General features: G+C 37.4%; 1 protein-coding gene across 9 annotated transcripts in view; it reads right to left on the bottom strand.

The window, feature by feature from the left end:
- MAP4K3 (mitogen-activated protein kinase kinase kinase kinase 3) overlaps positions 1-23,940 on the bottom strand; it is a 209,373-nt gene that overhangs the window by 130,165 nt on the left and 55,268 nt on the right. For all 9 annotated transcript variants that reach the window (XM_059188514.1, XM_059188516.1, XM_059188515.1 and 6 more), the window contains exon 2: positions 261-318. In XM_059188514.1, the coding sequence (XP_059044497.1) occupies positions 261-318 (58 nt within the window). The remainder of the gene's footprint in view (positions 1-260; positions 319-23,940) is intronic.

Raw genomic sequence — 23,940 nt, 5'->3', positions numbered from 1 at the left:
TGGTGACAAGTTAGCTCAATTGAGTTCAGAAGGAATCAAGACTTTTCACAAGGTCGCCTCCCTCCCCCAGTTAAGAGTTATCTCTCAAGGAAGAACTGGGCCATGTGTCAATAGGTCTTGAAGAGGAGGAGGAAAGACTAAACCCCAGTCTATTTTCCAGAAGATGTTAAGAACAATCAGAGAATGCTGACCAATCATTTAAATCAGCTTTAAAGTTATCTAATGCTTATGGCAATAAGAAACATTAAATTTCAATTTACCTGGTTCCAATTTTATTACTTTAATTGCTGCCAATTCACCAGTGTTAACATTCCGTGCCTAAAAGAGAAGAAAAGATAACTGTGAAAAAGAGCTTTCATAAAAAACTTTATGAAATGTAATTTTAGTTTACTGTTTATTTTCAGTTACACAGAAACATTTTTTTAAAGCAAGAACTACAGATGGTTTTCTATTACAAAATAGACAGTATATTCTTCACAATGAAGGTCAACATTAATTCAACTGTAAATTTAATAATGGTAATAATGTCAACACACAGAGAGACTTCTGTATGTGCCAGGCACTGTTCTAAATGTTTTACAGTAATTCATTTCTCCCCACGACAATTTTATGAGGTAGGTACAACTACTATATCCATGTTGCAAGTGGGGAAACTGAAGCACAGGGAAGTTAAAAAACTTGCCAAAGCCATAATGCTAGTAAGTGATAGCAGCAAGATTCCAATTCAACAAGCCTGACTTCACAGAGTCTGAGCTTTTAAGCATTATACTCTATTGCCATGCATTCAAAGGTGAGGTAAAATTTTGAATTGCTTAACTAGACTTAAACTTTTTAAACTTAAAAATCTTAGAATGTGGGGGCGCTTGGGTGTCTCAGTCAGTTAAGTATCTGCCCTAAGCTCAGGTCACGAACCCAGCGTCCTGGGATTGAGACCTGCATCAGGCTCCCTGCACAGTGGGAGTCTGCTTCCCCTCCTCTCGCCGCCCCTAGCCACTCTCTTACATGCGTATGCTCTCTAACAGATAAATAAAATCTTAAAAAAAAAATCAATTCATAATATTTGATTGTTGATATTTACAACTGTAATTATGTATAAGTAAGCAAACAAATTTTCAATTTGTTTGAATATGGCAGTCATTGTCAACTTAAATGTTTTACAGTTGGATCAGAATCTCCAAAATGCTTCAAACTGTTATACCTGTCACATAATATTTAAACTGCTAATTGAAACTTGATTTTCATATCAAGCAATGAAGATCAGTATATACAATTCCCTGAGCACAGAAAGATACAATCCTGTGGGCAGAATTACTCTTAGTCACAATATATATTTTTTTTTAATTTTATTTTTAAAGTTATCCCTACACCCAACATGGGACTTGAACTCAAAACCCCAAGATCAAGAGTTGCTTGCACACTCCACTGATTGGGCCAGCCAGGCACCCCACAATACTCTTATTAAAGGATTAGTGAAGATCAGTGAATCACCCACAAGTAATGGTAACAGCTTTAACAGTGGAATCCTTCTAAGAATACAGGAGCATTAAAAACATCAGATAACAATCTAGGAAGGTAGATATGGAATGGAACCACTGTTGCAACATAAAATTTAACTTTTTAACTCAAAGAAGAACAAAGGTAATTTTAAAAAAGATTTTATTTATTTATTTGACAGAAAGACAGCAAGAGAGGGAAACACAAGCCAGGGGAGAGGGAGAGGAAGAAGCAGGCTTCCTGCTGATCAGAGAACCAAATGCAGGGCTTGATCCCAGGATCCTGGGATCACGACCTGAGCTGAAGGCAGCAGCTTACCAGCTAAGGCTGAGCCACCCAGGCACCCCCAAGAATAAAGGTATTAAAAGTTCTCCACCATATCAAGTTGCCTGGCTGGCTCAGTCAGAAGGACATGTGACTCTTAAATCTTGGGGTTGTGAATTCCAGCCCCACAGTGGGTACAGAGATTACTTAAATAAATGTCTTTTTTAAAAAAAAGATCTCCCCATACAAATTCTTTAAAAAATGTAAATTAAATTGGCAGGGAAAATTCATTCCTTCTGAAAGAAATCCCCATAACCAATGAATGCTTATGATGGCCAACTTATTACTGGCAGTATGAAACAGATTTGAAGTTATTTCAAATTAAACTTAATCCCCATTAAATGAGATACATATTTCAGGGGCACCTGGGTGGATCAGTCCTTTAAGTGTCTGCCTTCAGCTAAGGTCATGATCCTGGTGTCCTGGGATCAAGCCCTGCATCAGGCTCCCTGCTCAGTGGAAAGCCTGCTTCTCCCTCTGCCTACCCACTGCTTGTGCTCCTTCTCTCTCTTATCTGATGCCAAATAAATAAAATCTTTAAAAATAAATAAATAAATAAATAAATAAGAAAGAAAGATATGTATTTCAAATATAGTGCCAGGTAAGTGTTCATTCCCCTCCCAAGGATAAGAAGACAGACAGACAGACACACACACACACACACACACACACACACACACTGAAAGAGAAATAAAATCAGAACATCATTCTGGGAGCATTTTGTGAAAAGGGGGACAGAGTGTACCTGTAAAATATTCAGGCATATTGCATAAACATGATCCACAAATCTCCTCAAACAGTATCATAACTGTTTGCCTCTCCTCACACTTCATGCATGAACTTTTAGGTCTAGATGCTCTGTCTTCTAACCTTCATCTTTTTAGTACTTCTCCAAATAAAATAAGATGCTACTCTCCCCAATTCTCAATTCTCCACTTAAAAATCTTGCCATGATTTTGTTTTCTGTTTACTGAAAAGAAGTTCAGAGTATGGCTGATTCCACTATAGAAGAGCTGAGATAATACGAACTCCAAGAAAGCCAGGAGGATATTTTTCTAGCTGAAATTTGGCTCCTAATTGACCACAAGAGGGCACTACGGACAACACAAGTTACACAAAGTGTCCAAAATGGCTACTATACACAACATACTACTCTTCTAAAAATAGATTTACTAATAGTTAACACCAGCATATATTTAACAGAAAAACTGTGACAGTAAGAAACTTATCAATAGCACTTATCAGACTAATGTCATATTTACTACTACAGGCTTGACCTATAATTTTTCAAAATTTAAATCAGTCCAGAATTTTTTTTAGTCCAGAATTTGCTTGAAGATAACAAGAGTTTTTTAGACTTACAATTTTGTAGAATGAACAAAAAACCAAAACAACCAAAATAATTACTAATCTTTTTTACCTGGAAATATTTTCCAGTATGTAACTTATTCGACAGAATTAAGGTAGTTCATAAAAAGGGAAGAAAAACAATAAAAACCCCAAGCAAGTTGAATTTCTGAGCTTTCCTGCATCAAAATCCTTGTTTGTTAATGAAAAGTCTTATTTAAAGATTTATTTATTTGACAGAGAGCACAAGTAGGCAGAGAGGCAGGCAGAGAGAGAGGAGGAAGCAGGCTCCTTGCTGAGCAGAGAGCCCAATGTGGGGCTCAATCCTAGGACCCTGAGATCATGACCTGAGCCAAAAGCAGAGGCTTAACCCACTAAGCCACCCAGGTGCCTCCACTTTTTTTTTTTTTTTAAGATTTTACTTTTTATTTATTCAGAGAGAGAGAGAGAGAATGAGAGATAGGTAGGTAAGGGGCAGGAGGGAGAACGAGAGGGAATTTCCACCACGCTCCCTGCTGAGTGTGGGGTCTGACCCAGGGCTCAATCTCATAACCCTGAGAGACCATGACCTGAGTCAAAATCAACAATCAGATGCATAACTAACTGAGTTACCCAGGAGCCCCCTAATCAAAAGTCTTTAAAGCATTATGATTCATAAGAATCTTGGTATTTTGGCTAAACCATATTTTGCTGTCTCTAAATTTAGTGGTCAAGATTACTCACTGAGATTAACATAAAAATTAATAGTGTCTCCTATGCTCTGCAACTACTATTCATTTTTTATGATTTTATTTATTTGAGAGAGAGGTAAGGGACAGAGGGAGAAGCGGACTCCCTGCTGAGCAAGGAGCCTGATGCAGAGTTCAATCCCAAGACTCCAGGATCAAGACCTGAGCCAAAGGCACAGGCTTAACTGACCTGATCCACCATGCAACTACTATTCTCTTAGCCATCACCAAGGGCAATTTATTAGTAAGAAAATGAGACCAAGGTAAATAATGTAAAATACTGCCATGTATAAAGTTTAAAAAATTTTAAGATTTATTTGAGAGAGAGCGTGCACAGGCAGCGTAGAAAGTACACAGGGAGAGAAACTTAAGCAGACTCCGTGCAAGCACACATCCCAACACGGTGCTTGATCTCACAACCCTGAGATCAGAACCTCAGCTGAAAACACGAGTCAGACGCTTCACTGACTGTGTCACCAGGTGCCTCTAAAGTTAAAAATCTTTAATTCAATATCAATAACATAAAATTCTCAGATTTGCTCAGGGCAGAAAACGAAGGATATATATTCTAAGCATCTAGACCTCTGAGCCTTCTGCCACCTCACTGGTTTGACCATCATTCTTGACTTGCTCTGAAAATGATCTTCAGATCGTGTCATTCTTAAGTTGAAAACTCTTCAGGAATATACATCATTGCTTTAAAGACAAAATTCAAATTCCTTGTCAGACAATTTAAATTTTTCACTAAATACATAGCACTTTTCATAATAGATTTTTATTGAGATATAATTCGCATACCATAAAATTCACCCTTTCAATGCATACAATTCAGTGTTTTACCATATTCACAGTTACGTAACCATCACTACTACCTTTGGGACATTTCATCACCCCAAAAGAAAGCCCAGATCACTCAGCAGTCACTCCCTACTCCACCCCCTCCCAATCCCTGAGAACTACTGGTCTGCTTTCTCCTTCTATGGATATGGCTATTATGGATATTTCATATAAACAGGATCATACAAAATGTGGTCCTCTGTGCATGGCTTCTTTCACCCAGCATAACATTTTTGGGTTCATCCACACTGTAGCATGTATCAGTACTCGACTCCTTTTGTTTCTGAATAATAATAATCAATTGTATGGAAATACCATATTCTCCTTATCCATTTTCAGCTGAAAGATATTTAGTTTTTTCCCCATTTTTTAGCTATTATGAATAATGCTTCTATGAACACTGGTGTACACACTTTTTTAAAAAAGATTTTATTTGAGAGACAGTGCAAGCATGAGTGCGGTAGTGGTGGGGAGGTAGGGGCAGGAAGAGGAAGAAGCGGGCAGCCTGAAGCACCGTTGTGGGGCTTGATCCCCGGGTCCTGGGATCATGATCTGAGCCAAAGGCAGACACTTAACTGACTGAGCCACCTAGGAGCCCCTAGTGTACTCATTTTTATTTTCAATTCTCTTGGGTACAGACAGACCTAAGAGCAGAACCACCAAATCACATGGTAACTCTACGTTTGGCTTTTGAAGAACTGTCAAACTTTTCTCCAAAGTGGCTGCACCATTTTATATTATTACCACCAATATAGGAGGGTTCCAATTTCTTTGCATCCTTGCCCATGTTTGCTGTTACGGTTTTTATTTTAGCTGCACTAGAGGATGTGAAGTGGTATCTCTCACTGTGGTCTGACATGCACTTCACTAATGACTAATGATGTTGAGCATCTTTTCATCTGCTCATTGGCCATCTGAATATTTTCTTTGGAAAAATGTCATATTCACCTCTTTGTTCATTTTTGTGTTATCAATGACTTAGAAGAATTCTTTATAGATCCTGACATGTCTCTTACCAGTTACATGATTTGCAAATATCTAATCCCATCCTAGGGACTGTCCTCTTTCCTTGATGGTATTCTTTAAAGCACAAAAGTTTTTAATTTTAATCAAGTCCTACCTGTCTATGTTGTGTCGCTTTGCTTGTTGTATTACAGCTAAGAAACCAATGCCTAACCCAAGGTCACAAAGATTTTTGTCCTGTTTTCTTCTAAGTATTCTATAATTTTAGCTCTTTCTTTTAGGTTTATGATCCATTTTGAGTGAATTTTTATATAGTGTCCAGAGGCCTCCAATTTTATTCTTTTGCATGTGGTTGTCTAGTTGAAAAATACAGCATTTCAACAATAAAACTTTTTCACTATCTTGCCCCAGTCTGTCTTTCCAGTCACTTCTTAATTTGCACTTTATGCTGCACCCAAACTAAACAAGTTGCCATTTCCTAAAACTATCCACACGTTTGCTCTCTGGAACATACTGCCCAGACGAACATACCAACTCTTTCCTGGGCCTAACTCCCAGATAATCCTTTAAAGCACAACTCAGGTTATTATCACTCCCCACAAGCCTTTTCCCTATTGCTACTCTGGCTAAGGCATCGCACATCCACACACTCCCACAGATCCTGGGTAACCTTTCCCAAATGGGAGTGGGCCTGGGTAAGAAAGTCCTGCACATCTAGAACTGGTCTCAGTTCAGAGGGGCTCTTGCAAACCATTATGATTCAAAGCTGTCTAAGAAGTCAGTTCGGTTCAGTCAACCCTGTAGAAGCCATTCATATTAGAACTCATTTGGGAAAGAATCTTTCCAAGATGATTTCATGCTGACTACTGCATTATCTCGAACTATCAGTAAAGTATTTCTTGAATGTGAAAGTGGGAGTAAATAACATCATCAAGGAGCAATTATTAAAAGGCAAAAACTGTGCTACCATACAAAATAAAGTGAGTTAAAGACAGTCACTACCAATAAAATAATCTATCAATTATGTACCAAACACCCTCACATACTCAAAGCTTACTACTTAGAAGGGTCTGTGCATCATTAATATGAAGAAAGGTTCAGAAATGGAAGTGAAGATACACAAAGTTTAGTCCCGGCTCTGCCAGTAACTAGCAGTAGGAGCTCAGCAAGTAATTTCCCTTCTGTCTTCTTCCCAATTCCTTCCCCCAACTTAAAAACATGAAAGTGAAAAAAGACTATTTCTAATGTTCCTAATTCTGAAAGTCAGTGTTTATATCAAATCATCTAAGTCTAAATTAACAGATTCCAAATACTAAACCAGCTGGTTCGTTATATAAGAATCACATTAGAAGTTTAAAAACAAAAGAGTAACAAAAAACACCACCACTGCTTTTCAACCAACAGATTTAAGACAGGAACCATGTATCTGTATTTAAAGCTACTGATGTGTTTCTAATGTTCAGTCAGGTTTGGGGACCTGGTGTAAGGCACTATGCCTTTTGAGGTTTATAAAATATAAATACCAACTTCTAAATCCGAAAAGAGTGATACAGGGATGGCTTTATGAAGGAGATTACCATTTAAGCAAACGTTTGCAAGACCGACTGGATTAAAACATAGAAGAGCAATGGGAAAGAGGAAAGAAAGAAAAGCATGAGCAAAGGCACAGGAAGAGAAAACACAGGCTATTATGAGTGTATATGATGGGCCAAGCCTCAGGGTGCCTCCCATATAAATACTCCCTTTCAGAGGGAAATGGCTAACCCGCAGCCCCTGCTGAAGGAATAGTCTGGATTGCTTTTCCACAGTTACTTGAACTGGGTGTGAGCCTACCACAAGGGCAACTAAATATACAGGAAGACTGATCCAGTGACCTCTGTCCCTCATTTGCTCGGGACATTTCTAGTTTATGCCTACTGTCCTAATGGAATTCTTAACAGTGCCTACTCATTCTCATTCCTAAAATTAAATTTTTATTTAATTTGGATGATAAAGCCACTCTGCCAGTAAACCCTGAGCTGACACGAAAAAGATATAGGCCAGATTCTCTAAAATAGGGGTCAGCAAACATGTCCATTTTCTTAAATTCCAGTATAGTTAATACAGTGTTAACATCAGTTTCAGGTGGTGTACAACACAGTGACCTGACACTTCTATACATCATTCAGTGCTTTTCACTGATAAATATACTCTTAATTCCCTTCACCCATCCCTGCACCACACCTCCCCTCTGGTAATCATCTCTGTTTTCTATAGTTAAGAGTCTGGTTTTTTAATCTGAGATAGATTTTTTTATAAAGCTTTGCTGGAACACAGCTATGTTCATTTGTTGAAGTACAGTTTATGGCTGTTTTCATAATACAATGGCTGAGTAGCTGAGATGGAGACCAAATGCAATACCTGTAAGTATTTACTTGGATGGAGATGGAGACCATATGTAGTACCTGTATTTAGTATGTGGCTCTTTAGAGAAAAAACTGGCTGACCTCCACTTTGAAACAGCATTGTCCAAGAGAACTTTCTGCACTGATGGACCTGTTTTATATCCACACTGTACAACAGAGTAGCCCCAGGCCACATGAAGCTATCTAGCAACTGAAATATATCTAGTACAGCTGAAGAACGGAAGTTTGTGTATGCAATAAAATATTTAAATTGAGGAGTTTTCATTTTTTTGAGATATAACTGTGCTTAAATTTTATTAGTTTTAGGTGTACAACATAATTTGATATATGTATATACTGCAAAATGATGACCATAATAAGTTTAGGTAACATCTATGACCACACATGCTTAAAAATTCTTTTTCCTTGTGATGAGAACTTTTAAGATCTATTCTCTCATCATCTTTCAAATATACAATATAGTGTTGTTAGAATTGGAGTCGCCAAGCTATACATTACAACCCCAGGATTTATTTAGCCTACAACTGGAAAAAAATCAACTTTAGGGGCACCTGGGTGGCTCAGTGGGTTAATGCCTCTGGGGTCCTGGGATCGAGCCCTGTGTCAGGCCCTCTGCTCAGCAGGGAGCCTGCTTCCCTTCCTCTCTCTCTGCCTGCCTTTCTTTTTTTTTTTTTTAAAGATTTTATTTATTTATTTGACAGAGAGAGAAATCACAAGTAGGTGGAGTGTCAGGCAGAGAGAGAGAAGCAGGCTCCCGCTGAGCAAAGAGCCCAATGCGGGGCTCGATCCCAGGACACTGAGATCATGACCTGAGCCGAAGGCAGCGGCTTAATCCACTGAGCCACCCAGGCGCCCCTCTGCCTGCCTTTCTGCCTACTTGTGATCTCTGTCTGTCAAATAAATAAATAAAATCTTTTAAAAAAATCAACTTTAAAAAAATAAAGTTCTGGTAGTTTTAACACATGTATAGATTTGGGTAACCACCATCACCAGCCAAAAGCAGAAAAGTTTCATTACTGCAAAAACTCTCTTGGAAGTTACATCCTTGCCTTACCTTAACTACCCTGGCAACCACTGACTAGATCTTTGCCACTACAGTTTTGTCTTTTCAAGAAGTTCATATAAATTAAATCATTCATTATATAACTTTTTGAGACTATCATCTTTCACCAGGTGGCTGCATTTACCATCAGTGTATTCCTTCTCATGGTTGAAGAGTAGTATTCCATTGTATGGATATACCACTGTTTATCCACTACCAGTAGAAGGACATACTAGCTGCTTTTAGTTATTGGCAAACATGAATCAAGTTGCTATGAACATCTGAGTCCAGGTTACAAAAATACCCAGGAATGAAACTGGGTCTTATGACAGGCATATGTTTAACTTTGTAAAAAACTATCATTCCTTCTACAGTAGCTGTACCACTGCCCAAGCCCAGCAGCAATGTCTGATAGTCCCAGCTGTTCTGCATCCTTGCCAGTAACTGGTATCGTACTTTCCATTTGGGCCATTCTAACACGTGTATAATAGTATCTCGTGGCATTTTGCATTTCCCTAATGGCTAGTGATGTCAAACATCTATTCATATGCTCATTTGCTATTGTTTGGTGAAATGAGTTTTGGTCTTTTTTCTATGTTTTAATTGAGATATTTATTTTCTTACTGTTGAGTTTTGAGAGTTCTTTATATATTCCAGATCCAAGTTCTTTATCAATTTGCAAACCTGCAAATTTATTTTTGCAAATCTATTTTTTTGCAAATGTATTTTTTCTCCAGCCTATAGCTTGTCTTTTCATTCTCTTAATAGTGTCATTCCTAGAGTGTCATGGGCTGAATAGTGTGCACTCATTCATAAAATTCATTTAATGCCCCCAGTACCTTAGAATGTAACTGTATTTGGAGACAGGCTTTTTAAAGAGGTAATTAAGGTTAAATGAAACAAAAAGGGCGGGGGGGTCTCTAATCCAGTAGGGCTAAGTGTTCTTGTAAGAAAAGGAAGGGCTCCACAGATGTGCACACACAGAGAAAAGGCCATGTGAGAACACAGCAAGACAGGAGCCACCGGCAATTCATGGAGAGAGCTTCAGGAGTAACCAACTCAGCCAACACATTGATCTTGAACTTCCAGCCTCCAGAACTGTGAGAAAATAAAATTTCAACTGTTTAAACCACCCAGTCTGTGGTATTTTGTTATGGCAGTCCTAGCAAACTAATATATAGAGCACAAGATTATACTTTTGATAAAGTCTAATTTATCAACTGTTTTCGTTTATGTCCAAAACCTTTTTGCTTAATCTCAAGTCAAAGATTTTTCTCCTATACTTTCTTCTAAAAAAAAAAAAGTTTTATTATAAAAAATAAAAAATTTTAAAATTTAAAAAACAAACAAACAAACAAGTTTTACATTTAGGTTTTGATTTCATTTTTAAGGTGGAGCATTTAGGTTGAGATTTTTGTTTTTTGTTTTTGCCTGAATATGCCCAACTCTTCTAACACTGTTTTTTCCCCTGTAGTATTTTTTTCATTTTTATTAACATATAATGTATTATTTGCCCCAGGCGTATATGTCTATGAATCATCAGGCTTACATATTTCACAGCACTCACCATAGCACATACCCTTCCCAATGCCCATAACCCAACCACCCTTCCCCTACTCCCCTCCACCCCAGCAACCCTCAGTTTGTTTTGTGAGCTTAATAGTCTCTTATGGTTTGTCTCCCACCTGATCCCATCTTGTTTCATTTTTTTCTTCCCTATCCCCCAAACACCACCTTCTCAAATTCCTCATGTCAGAGAGATCATGTAATTGTCTTTCTCTGATTGACTTATTTTGCTCAGCATAATACTCTCTAGTTCCATCCACATTGTTGCAAATGGCAAGATTTCATTTCTTTTGATGACTGCATAATATTCCATTGTATACCTATACCACCTCTTCTTTATCCATTCATCTGTTGAGGGACATCTAGGTTCTTTCAGAGTTTAGCTATTGTGGACACTGCTGCTATAAACATTTGGGGACATGTGCCCCTTTGGATCCCTCCATTTGTATCTTTAGGGTAAATACCCAATAGTGTGATTGCTGGGTCATAGGGTAGCTCTATTTTCAACTTTTTGCATGTATCTCTTGGCCATCTGGATGTCTTCTTTGCAGAAATGTCTGTTCATGTCTTCTGCCCATTTCTTGATTAGACTGTTTGTTCTTTGGGTGTTGAGTTTGATAAGTTCTTTACAGATTTTGGATACTAGCCCTTTATCTGATACGTCATTTGTGAACATCTTCTCCCATTCTGTCAGCTGTCTTTTGGTTTTGTTGACTATTTCCTTTGCTGTGCAAAAGCTTTTGATCTTGATGAAGTCCCAATAGTTCATTTTTGCCCTTGCTTCCCTTGCCCTAGGTGATGTTTCTGGGAAGAAGTTGCTATGGCTGATGTTGAAGAGGTTGCTGCCTGTGTTCTCCTCAAGGATTTGGATGGATTCCTGTCTCACACTGAGGTCTTTCATCCCCTTTGAGTCTATTTTTGTGTGTGGTGTAAGGAAATTGTCCAGTTTCATTTTTCTGCATGTGGCTGTCCAACTTTCCCAATACCATTTGTTGAAGAGACTGTCTTTTTTCCATTGGACATTCTTTCCTGCTTTGTCAAAGATTAGTTGGCCATAGAGTTGAGGGTCTATTTCTGGGCTCTCTATTCTGTTCCATTTATCTATGTGTCTGTTTTTTTGTTTTTTTTTTTAATATTTTTATTTTTTATAAACATATATTTTTATCCCCAGGGGTACAGGTCTGTGAATCACCAGGTTTACACACTTCACAGCACTCACCAAATCACATGCCCTCCCCAATGTCCATAATCCCAACCCCTTCTCCCAAACCCCCTCCCCCCGGCAACCCTCAGTTTGTTTTGTGAGATTAAGAGTCACTTATGGTTTGTCTCCCTCCCAATCCCATCTTGTTTCCATTTATTCTTCTTCTACCCACTTAAGCCTCCATGTTGTATCACCACTTCCTCATATCAGGGAGATCATATGATAGTTGTCTTTCTCTGCTTGACTTATTTCGCTAAGCATGATACGCTCTAGTTCCATCCATGTTGTTGCAAATGGCAAGATTTCATTTCTTTTGATGGCTGCATAGTATTCCATTGTGTATATATACCACATCTTCTTGATCCATTCATCTGTTGATGGACATCTAGGTTCTTTCCATAGTTTGGCTATTGTGGACATTGCTGCTATAAACATTCGGGTGCATGTGCCCCTTTGGATCACTACATTTGTATCTTTAGGGTAAATACCCAATAGTGCAATTGCTGGGTCATAGGGCAGTTCTATTTTCAACATTTTGAGGAACCTCCATGCTGTTTTCCAGAGTGGCTGCACCAGCTTGCATTCCCACCAACAGTGTAGGAGGATTCCCCTTTCTCCGCATCGTCGCCAGCATCTGTCATTTCCTGACTTGTTGATTTTAGCCATTCTGACTGGTGTGAGGTGATATCTCATTGTGATTTTGATTTGTATTTCCCTGATGCCGAGTGATATGGAGCACTTTTTCATGTGTCTGTTCGCCATCTGGATGTCTTCTTTGCAGAAATGTCTGTTCATGTCCTCTGCCCATTTCTTGATTGGATTATTTGTTCTTTGGGTGTTGAGTTTGCTAAGTTCTTTATAGATTCTGGACACTAGTCCTTTATCTGATATGTCGTTTGCAAATATCTTCTCCCATTCTGTCAGTTGTCTTTTGATTTTGTTAACTGTTTCCTTTGCTGTGCAAAAGCTTTTGATCTTGATGAAATCCCAGTAGTTCATTTTTTCCCTTGCTTCCCTTGCCTTCTGCGTTGTTCCTAGGAAGATGTTGCTGCGGCAGAGGTCGGAGAGGTTGCTGCCCGTGTTCTCCTCAAGGATTTTGATGGATTCCTTTCGTACATTGAAGGTCCTTCATCCATTTTGAGTCTATTTTTGTGTGTGGTGTAAGGAAATGGTCCAATTTCATTTTTCTGCATGTGGCTGTCCAATTTTCCCAGCACCATTTATTGAAAAGGCTGTCTTTTTTCCATTGGACATTCTTTCCTGCTTTGTCGAAGATTAGTTGACCATAGATTTGAGGGTCTATTTCTGGGCTCTCTATTGTGTTCCATTGATCTATGTGTCTGTTTTTGTGCCAGTACCATGCTGTCTTGATGATGACAGCTTTGTAATAGAGCTTGAAGTCCGGAATTGTGATGCCACCAACGTTGGCTTTCTTTTTCAATATCCCTTTGGCTATTCGAGGTCTTTTCTGGTTCCATATAAATTTTAGCATTATTTGTTCCATTTCTTTGAAAAAGATGGATGGTACTTTGATAGGAATTGCATTAAATGTGTAGATTGCTTTAGGTAGCATAGACATTTTCACAATATTTATTCTTCCAATCCAGGAGCATGGCACATTTTTCCATTTCTTTGTGTCTTCCTCAATTTCTTTCATGAGTACTTTATAGTTTTCTGAGTATAGATTCTGTGTCTCTTTGGTTAGGTTTATTCCTAGGTATCTTATGGTTTTGGATGCAATTGTAAATGGGATTGACTCCTTAATATCTCTTTCTTCTGTCTTGCTGTTGGTGTAGAGAAATGCAACTGATTTCTGTGCATTTATTTTATATCCTGACACTTTACTGAATTCCTGTATAAGTTCTAGCAGTTTTGGAGTGGAGTCTTTTGGGTTTTCCACATATAGTATCATATCATCTGCGAAGAGTGATAATTTGACTTCTTCTTTGCCGATTTGGATGCCTTTAATTTCCTTTTGTTGTCTGATTGCTGAGGCTAGGACCTCTAGTACGATGTTGAATAGCAGTGGTGATAATGGACATCCCTGCCGTGTTCCTGACCTTAGCGGAAAAGCTTTCAGTTTTTCTCCATTGAGAATGATATTTGCGGTGGGTTTTTCATAGATGGCTTTGATGATATTGAGGTATGTGCCCTCTATCCCTACACTTTGAAGAGTTTTGATCAGGAAGGGATGTTGTACTTTGTCAAATGCTTTTTCAGCATCTATTGAGAGTATCATATGGTTCTTGTTCTTACTTTTATTGATGTGTTGTATCACATTGACTGATTTGCGGATGTTGAACCAACCTTGCAGCCCTGGAATAAATCCCACTTGGTCGTGGTGAATAATCTTTTTAATGTACTGTTGAATCCTATTGGCTAGTATTTTGTTGAGTATTTTCGCATCTGTGTTCATCAAGGATATCGGTCTATAGCTCTCTTTTTTGGTGGGATCCTTGTCTGGTTTTGGGATCAAGGTGATGCTGGCCTCATAAAATGAGTTTGGAAGTTTTCCTTCCATTTCTATTTTTTGGAACAGTTTCAGGAGAATAGGAATTAGTTCTTCTTTAAATGTTTGGTAGAATTCCCCCGGGAAGCCGTCTGGCCCTGGGCTTTTGTTTGTTTGGAGATTTTTAATGACTGTTTCAATCTCCTTACTGGTTATGGGTCTGTTCAGGCTTTCTATTTCTTCCTGGTTCAGTTGTGGTAGTTTATATGTTTCTAGGAATGCATCCATTTCTTCCAGATTGTCAAATTTATTGCCGTAGAGTTGCTCATAGTATGTTCTTATAATAGTTTGTATTTCTTTGGTGTTAGTTGTGATCTCTCCTCTTTCATTCATGATTTTATTTATTTGGGTCCTTTCTCTTTTCTTTTTGATAAGTCGGGCCAGGGGTTTATCAATTTTATTAATTCTTTCAAAGAACCAGCTCCTAGTTTCGTTGATTTGTTCTATTGTTTTTTTTGATTTCTGCTCTGATCTTTATGATTTCTCTTCTCCTGCTGGGCTTAGGGTTTCTTTCTTGTTCTTTCTCCAGCTCCTTTAGGTGTAGGGTTAGGTTGTGTACCTGAGACCTTTCTTGTTTCTTGAGAAAGGCTTGTACCGCTATATATTTTCCTCTCAGGACTGCCTTTGTTGTGTCCCACAGATTTTGAACCGTTGTATTTTCATTATCATTTGTTTCCATGATTTTTTTCAATTCTTCTTTAATTTCCCGGTTGACCCATTCATTCTTTAGAAGGATACTGTTTAGTCTCCATGTATTTGGGTTCTTTCCAAACTTCCTTTTGTGGTTGAGTTCTAGCTTTAGAGCATTGTGGTCTGAAAATATGCAGGGAATGATCCCAATCTTTTGATACCGGTTGAGTCCTGATTTAGGACCGAGGATGTGATCTATTCTGGAGAATGTTCCATGTGCACTAGAGAAGAATGTGTATTCTGTTGCTTTGGGATGAAATATTCTGAATATATCTGTGATGTCCATCTGGTCCAGTGTGTCGTTTAAGGCCTTTATTTCCTTGCTGATCTTTTGCTTGGATGACCTGTCCATTTCAGTGAGGGGAGTGTTAAAGTCCCCTACTATTATTGTATTATTGTTGATGTGTTTCTTTGATTTTGTTATTAATTGGTTTATATAGTTGGCTGCTCCCACGTTGGGGGCATAGATATTTAAAATTGTTAGATCTTCTTGTTGGACAGACCCTTTGAGTATGATATAGTGTCCTTCCTCATCTCTTATTATAGTCTTTGGCTTAAAATCTAATTGATCTGATATAAGGATTGCCACTCCTGCTTTCTTCTGATGTCCATTAGCATGGTAAATTCTTTTCCACCCCCTCACTTTAAATCTGGAGGTGTCTTCGGGCTTAAAATGTGTTTCTTGGAGGCAACATATAGATGGGTTTTGTTTTTTTATCCATTCTGATACCCTGTGTCTTTTGACAGGGGCATTTAGCCCATTCACATTCAGGGTAAGTATTGAGAGATATGAATTTAGTGCCATTGTATTGCCTGTAAGGTGACTGTTACTGTATATGGTCTCTGTTCCTTTCTGATCTACCACTTGTAGGCTCTCTCTTTGCTTAGAGGACCCCTTTCAATATTTCCTGTAGAGCTGGTTTGGTATTTGCAAATTCTTTCAGTTGTTGTTTGTCCTGGAAGCTTTTAATCTCTCCTTCTATTTTCAATGATAGCCTAGCTGGATATAGTATTCTTGGCTGCATGTTTTTCTCGTTTAGTGCTCTGAAAATATCATGCCAGCTCTTTCTGGCCTGCCAGGTCTCTGTGGATAAGTCAGCTGCCAATCTAATATTTTTACCATTGTATGTTACAGACTTCTTTTCCCGGGCTGCTTTCAGGATTTTCTCTTTGTCATTGAGACTTGTAAATTTTACTATTAGGTGACGGGGTGTGGGCCTATTCTTATTGATTTTGAGGGGCATTCTCTGAACCTCCTGAATTTTGATGCTTGTTCCCTTTGCCATATTGGGGAAATTCTCCCCAATAATTCTCTCCAGTATTTTGATAGGCATCACATTAAATTGGTAGATGGCTTTGGGTAGTATGGACATTCTAGCAGTATTTATTCTTCCAATCCATGAGCATGGACCATCTTTCCATTTGTTTTTGGTCATCTTCAATTTCTTTCATCAGTGTTTTATAGTTTTCAGAGTACAGGTCATTTACCTCCTTGGTTAAGTTTATTCTTAGGTATTTTAATATTTTTGGTATAATTGTCAATAGGACTGTTTCCTTAATTTCTCTTTTTGCTACTATAGAAATACAGTGGATTTCTGTACATTGCGTATCTTTGGCCTTACTTCACTTCAGTCCTAGTAGTTTTTTGGTAGAGTCCTTAGGAATTTCTATGAATATAATATGTCATCCACAAATGATGAAAGTTTTACTTCTTCCTTACCAATCTAGATGCCTTTTATTTCTTATTCTTTTCTGATTACTGTGGCTGTAACTTCCAGTACATGTTGAATAAAAGTGAAGAGAGTAGACATCGTTTCCTTGTTCCTGATCTTAGGTGATAAGCTCTCAGTTTTTGACCACTGAGTATGAAATTAGCTGTGAGTTTTTCATATATAACCTTTGTTATGCTGAGGTATGTTCCCTCCAAACTTTTGTTGAAGGTTTTTATTGTGGCTGGATGTCATACTTTATCAAATGCTTTTTCTTCATCTCTTGAAATGATCATATGATTCTTTCTTTTGTTGATCTTATGTATCATGTTGGTTGATTTGTGACTATTGGACCACCTTTGCATCCCAGGAATAAATCCCATTTGATCTTGGTGAATGATATTTTAAAAATATTGTTGGATTCAGTTTACTAGTATTTTGTCGAGGATATTTATATCTGTATTCATCAGAAATACTGGCCTGTGATTTGGTTTTTTTGTTTTGTTTTGTTTTTGTTTTTTTGTCATGTCTTTATCTGATTTGGTATCAGGATAATGCTGGCTTCATAGAATGGATTTGGAAGCTTTCCTTCCTCTCCTATTTTTTTGGAATAGTTTGAGAAGAATAGGCATTAACTCCTTAAATGTTTGGTGGAGTTCACCTGTTTAGTTATCTGATCTTGGGCTTTTGTTTGTTGGGAAGTTTTTGATTATTGTTCAGTTTCATTGAGTAATCTGTTCAAATTTCCTTTTGCTTTCTGATTCAGTTTTGGCAGGTTATGTTTCTAGAAATTTATGCATTTCTTCTAGATTGTCTCATTTGTTGGCATATAATTTTTCATAGTATTCTCTTTAAGCCTTTGTTGATAGTTATTTTTCCTTTTCGCTTTTTTTTTTTTTTAAGATTTTATTTACTTATTTGAGAGAGAGAGTACAAGTAGGCAGAGCAGTAGACAGAGGGAGAAAAGAAGCTCCCTGCTGAGCAGAGAGCCCTGTTGCAGAGCTAGATCCCAGGACCCTGGGATCATGACCTGAACCAAAGTCAGACGCTTAACTGACTGACCCACCCAAGCACCCCATTTTTCCTTTTTCTTTTCTGATTTTTTTGAGTTTTCTTGAGTTCGCTTTCTTTTTTATGAGTCTGAGTTTACCAGTTTTGTAGCTCTTTTCGAGGAACCAGATCCTGATTTCATTGATCTGTTTTATTATTGTTGTTGCTGTTTTTTATTTTCTTTTTCATTTATTTTTGCTCTAATCTTTATTATTTCTTCCCACCCCCCTTGGTTTTGGATTTTGTTTTCTTTTTCTGGTTTCTTTAGGTATATTTAGGTGGTTTATTTGAGATTTTTCTTGCTTCTTGAGGTAAGCCTGTATTGCTAAAAACTTCCCTCTTAGTACAGCTTTTGCTGCATCCCAAATATTTCGGACCATTGTGTTTTCATTTTTATTTGACTCCAGGTATTTTTTTAATTTCCTCTTTGATTTCTGGTTGACTCATTCATTGTTCAGTAGCATGTTATTTAACCTTTATGTATTTGTGTTCTTTACAGATTTTTTTTTTTTTTGGCGGTTGTTTTCTAGTTTCATAGTGTTGTGGTCAGAAACAGTACATGGTATGACTTCAGTCTTTTTTAATTTATTGAGACTTGTTTTGTAGGCTAAAATATTATATATCTGGAGAATGTTCCATGTGCACTTGAAAAGAATGTATCCAGCTGTTTTAGGATCGAATGTTCTGAATATGTCTGTTAATCTCTTTCTGGTCCAATATTTCATTCAAAGCCACTGTTTCTTTATTGGTTTTGTGTTTGGATGATTTATTCATTGACGTGGGGAGGATGTTGAAGTCCCCTACCACTATTGCATTACTATTGATTCCTTCTTTTATGTTTGCTGTTAACTGCTTTATGTGTTTGGATATTCCCATGTTGGGTTCATAAATATTTACAGTTATATCTTCCTGTTGGATTGTTCCCTTTATGATTATATAGTGTCTTTCGTCTCTTGTTACAATTTTACTCTTTGTTTTAAAAAGTCTGTTCTGTCTGATGCGAGTATTGCTACCCTTTCTTGTCACTTAGATTTGCATGATAAATGCTTTTCCATTCCTTCATTTTTGTTGTGTATGTGTCTTCAGGTCTGAAATGAGTCTCTTATAGGAAGCATATGTATGGGTCTTGCATTTTTATTCATTCTATCACCCTCGTCTTTCGTCTTTCGAATGGATCATTTAGTCTGTTTACATTCAAAGTAATTATTGACAGGTAGTTCCTCACGCCATTTCGTTACTTGTTTAATGGTTTTTTTGGTAGTTCTTCTCAATGCCTTTCTTGGAGAAGTGGCTCTTAACCTTTGGGTTATGGACACTTTTTTGCGATGCCTGGTGGAAGCTATATAATTTTTTCCCAGAAAGAGACATAAACGTGTTATTTTGTGTTCAGTAACGGGATTCTTGGATTCCTTAAAGTCCATCCTTGGGCTAAATCCCGGGTTTAGTAAAGGACAATTAGCTTTACATACTCCTGTAACCTTTAAGAACAACAATTTATGACAGTTTATAGATACTTGACAATATTGAGTTAACAGAAAATGCTAAATTTTGTGTCGCACATTTTCTTGATCGGAAAAAGTGTACACTTTTCATTTAACATTTATCCCATTATCTGGAAAACTCAGTCTTAATTCCTCAGGGGTAGTGGGTTGTGAGGTGTTACTCTGCATTTGCATAAAATAAGCTACATTTAGGATTTTAATCATTGATGTCCTGGAGCCTTTTTGTCCTAGTGAGATTATGAGCATCTCTTTCCAACTCCCTGTTCAGAGATTTCAAGTTGGTAGCCATGGTGGGAGTGTTTACATTGCTGAAATACCACCAGTCAAGGCTTGCTCTTCCCTTTTCCCCCAAGCTGATTTTTAAACATTTACCAGCATGCAGCTGATTTTAATTACTCATTCAGGAAACATTTTTTTAGAGAGCGTTGTGTTTGAGACACTGTCCTAGGTGCCAAAGATACAGCAGGGAATAAAAAGCATTTACTTAAGTGAACATCATTTTCTTAATCTTAAATTTTCTAATGAAAATGAAGAAGAATTGGGAGTTCCTTTTAATCAAATCATGGTGGGAAATTTGGAGTCAAAAGCAAATGGATTTCCTTACTGTAGAATCTTAAGAATCTTCTAATGTACTGTTATGCGTTGTTAATCTCTAGGAAGAGAACATAGTGAGTATTATATCTTTCAGAAATACTGTTCTGCTGCTCTGAGTCAGTCACATCCCAGATGTTAGGAATTAGTGACTAAAGGGCATTTATTCAAATAAATAAATAAATAAATAAATAAGGGCATTTATTCAAATAATAAATAAATAAATAAGAATATGGCTGGGACTTTTGAGACAGACCTTCCCACCATCTGTTTTATAGGTGGTTTATTTGTAGGTTGTGGATTGAATTGTTTTATGGTGGTGTCCTGATTCATTCTGTTATAACATCATTTCCAGTAATTAAAGGAAAAAGCATTTTCTGTAATGAGAAAGCACTGTTCTAGTTACATCGTTATTAATTTTAGAAAAATCTTCTTTTTTTTTGATCTGCAGTCCCCAATTTGGGGACTCCTAATGGTATGTGCATGTGAACTAATGCCACCAACTTTTCTCTGTGGCTAGATTTCTCCTCAGCAGTGGGCAGCTCTTGCTCCAGAGCCTCACCCTATAATGGGAGTCTCTAAATAGAATGTCCTTCATCTGCCACTTCACCCTCATTAGGCTGTAATGTTTCTCAGAGTGTGGTTGATGGACTGTTGCATCACAGTTGCTTGGGTAGGTATTAAAACTATAAGTTCCTGGGTCTCACCTCAGACCTCTTGATTCAGAGTCTTTTATTTGTGCAGCCCATGAATTTGTGCCTTAAAGCACATTTATATTTCCATGTTGAATTATTTAAATTCTATTTTTGGGTAGGTGTATATATTATTTGATACTGTTGTAGGGCTATTGGCATTTTGGCCAGAACTGTCACTTTGTGGCACTTTCTGGGCACAATAGGACATTGAAAATCCTTGAGTCCTACCTACCAGATGCCTTTATCATCCCCAGTTATTAGTGTAAGCAGAATGCCTTCACACATTTCCGGACACCTCCTTTCTACCAAAAAGGGCCAGTGTCCTCCCTAATCACATCATTGCTATATCCTACTTATGTTACTCTAGAAGTTACACTTAATAATTTAATAAATCTATCTAATCTAAGCCCTCACATTACTCACTGATTCTACACTCTTCCTAAACAATGAAAGTTCCTTAGAGCACTTTTTTAAAGCTAGGCTCCATGCTCATAATTTCCAAAACCTTTTCAGAAAACTTTAAATGGGTGGGCCTTAGCAGGAGTCTCATTCATCACTGAGTCCTGGGGCAGGGAAACCAGGTCCTTGATCCATCCATGGTGATGTGAATTAAACTTGGGTCTCTCAAGTTCTCTAGCTCCTCAGGAGGACTGTGGCATGAGACCCTGGGACCAGCAGAATGGCAGAGCAACTGGCTTCCCCAGGGAAGAGAACATCTTTCTCTCTAGGTAGTAAAAGGGAGGGTTTTATGTGTATTGATGGGGACAAGGAGAGCCTGGCCTCAAGGAGTCAGCCAGTTAAATAAGGAATTACAAAAAGAAGAAAACATTCTCAGCCCAGCTAATGGTAGACTTTCTTTTCTTCAGTTCTTCGCCCTCCCACCTCATAATACCCCAGAAAATGGTTAGTTTATCCTGGTGTATGGCTGGGATTCCTGCAATGACACTCTGTGTATCTTGTCTGCCTGGTTTTCCTTTGTTTTCTCCAAAATAATATCTTATTTTAAAATGATTTTCTCTTTGATTGGAAAGATAAATTAGATTAAAATAATAAATAAACTAGGCAGGGAGCCTAGTGTGGAGCTTAAACTCAGGACCCTGAATCAAGACCTGAGCTGGGACCAATGGTCAGATGTTTAACAGACTGAGCCACTCAGGTGTTCCCCTTAAAGCACAATGTCAATCACACCTTCCTATTTACATGCCATTTGTTTGGTATTTGAGTTCTAACTAAAAATTTAATTAACTAACTAAAAAGTTTCATAAATTAGACATTATTATTATTATTATTATTGCTCTTTATAGTCTCAGTGTGTGTTTAGATTGATCCAAGATTGCCAAATTACTTTATTTTTCTTCCTTTTTGCATTTAGACTTTCCTTCGAAGTCTTTTTTATTTTTATTTATTTATTTATTTTTAAAATCTTGAACTGTACCTTTAGAAGAATATATATTCCGTGCCTTTGGTAGTTAAACTCTGTTTTTGTTTGTAAAAGAATATGGGGTTTTTTTGTTTACATATATATATATATATATATATTTTTTTTTTTTTTTTTAAGATTTTATTTGTTTATTTGACAAAGATCTCAAGTAGGCAGAGAGGCAGGCAGAGAGAGAGGAGGAGGCAGGCTCCCTGCTGAGCAGAAAGCCTGATGCAGGGCTCAGTCCTATGACCCTGGGATCAGGACCTGAGCTGAAAGCAAAGGCTTTAACCCACTGAGCCACCCAGGTGCCCCTACCTATTTTTTGAATGATGTTTTTACCTAGGTGTGTAATTCTAAAGTGACTTAATTTCTCTCAGCGCAATATTATTCTGACCTTTATTACTTCTCTGAAAAGTCTAATTGTTTATTCCTTTGTAGGTAGTCTGATTCCTCTCCTCTGTCTGGTTTTAAAGATCACCTCTTTGCCTTTGGTGTTTTGCAATTGCATATGATGTATCTGGATGTAGATTTCTTTTTTATTTATCCTTCTTGTGACTTTTAGTGTCTCCTGAATACAAGGTCTTCTATTCGTTCTGGAAATTTTTTAGTCAGTGTCTCTTGAAATATTGCTGTTTCTCCATTTTTCCCCCTAGTCTTTCCTTCTGAGATTGTAATTAGATGTATGAGATGAGGTGATTTGAAATGATTTTATAATGTCTCTTTATCTTTTTTCTTTTCTTTTTCTTTATTGATTCAGGTCTGTCATTTAGTTTACTAATTCTTTCTCTGTATCTCTTCCAATTACGTTTTTAATTCCAAGGATTACATTTTCGTTTTGTTTTGTTTGTTTTTTTTTTTCCCCAGAAATTCTATTCAGTTCTTTATTTCCTGTCTCTCAAGTCATTTTTTTAAATCTCTTGTTTCTGGCCTATATATTTAATATTTTCTTTTATTTCTGTAAATCTTTAAAGCAAACTTAATTGTAATTTTATGTATTATGTATTTGTTAATTCCAGAATTTGAACTTCTTGCGGATTTAATCTGTTTTTTGTTTTGTTTTTAATAGCTTTTGCTGCCATTGTAGTTTGTTTCCTTTTGATAATTTTGTTTTAATCTCAAATTTGGCTTATAGTGATATTTAGCTGTCTCCTGGGAATCACATGGGTTGAAGGTGTGTTTGACTTCCCGCAGAATTTGCTTCTCTCTCTGACAAGTGCCTTTTATTACCACCAATCCAGAAACAGCTTAAATTCATGTATTGGCTTGAGGCTTTTCATCCTTGCAAGAAGTGCATATTTCTACTTAACTGAGAAGAAGCTTGCAATAATTTTCAGTGGGCTCCATTCCAATGAAGGCCTGATTCATACAATTTTATTATTATTATTATTATTATTTTTAAGATTATTTATTTATTTATTTGACAGAGAGAGATGACAAGCAGGCAGAGGCAGGCAGAGAGAGAGGAGGAAGCAGGCTCCCCGCTGAGCAGAGAGCCCGATGCGGAGCTCGATCCCAGGACCCTGGGATCATGACCCGAGCCGAAGGCAGCAGCTTAACCCACTGAGCCACCCAGGCGCCCTATTATTTTTTTGTTGTTGTTGTTTTTTGTTTTTAATTTGCTGCCTTTGTCAACAGACAAACATTCCCCCATTCAGGCCTACTTATTCACTGAGGGGTATAACCTTTCAAGGGCATTGCTGGTTTTATGCAGTGGTCTCAAGTCCACCTTTTATCACATCTAATAAAAATCAAAATTCAAATCTCTAAATTCCAAATTTAAGCTAAGATCATGGCTTTAGTTCTTGCTTACCACTCTGATTTCATTAAATAAACTTGTTCCGCAGATAGGTTTGATTAATTA

The sequence above is a fragment of the Mustela lutreola genome, chromosome 9, assembly GCF_030435805.1.
Source record: "Mustela lutreola isolate mMusLut2 chromosome 9, mMusLut2.pri, whole genome shotgun sequence".
NCBI lineage: Eukaryota > Metazoa > Chordata > Mammalia > Carnivora > Mustelidae > Mustela > Mustela lutreola.
This window is presented reverse-complemented; position numbering and strand designations above follow the sequence as displayed.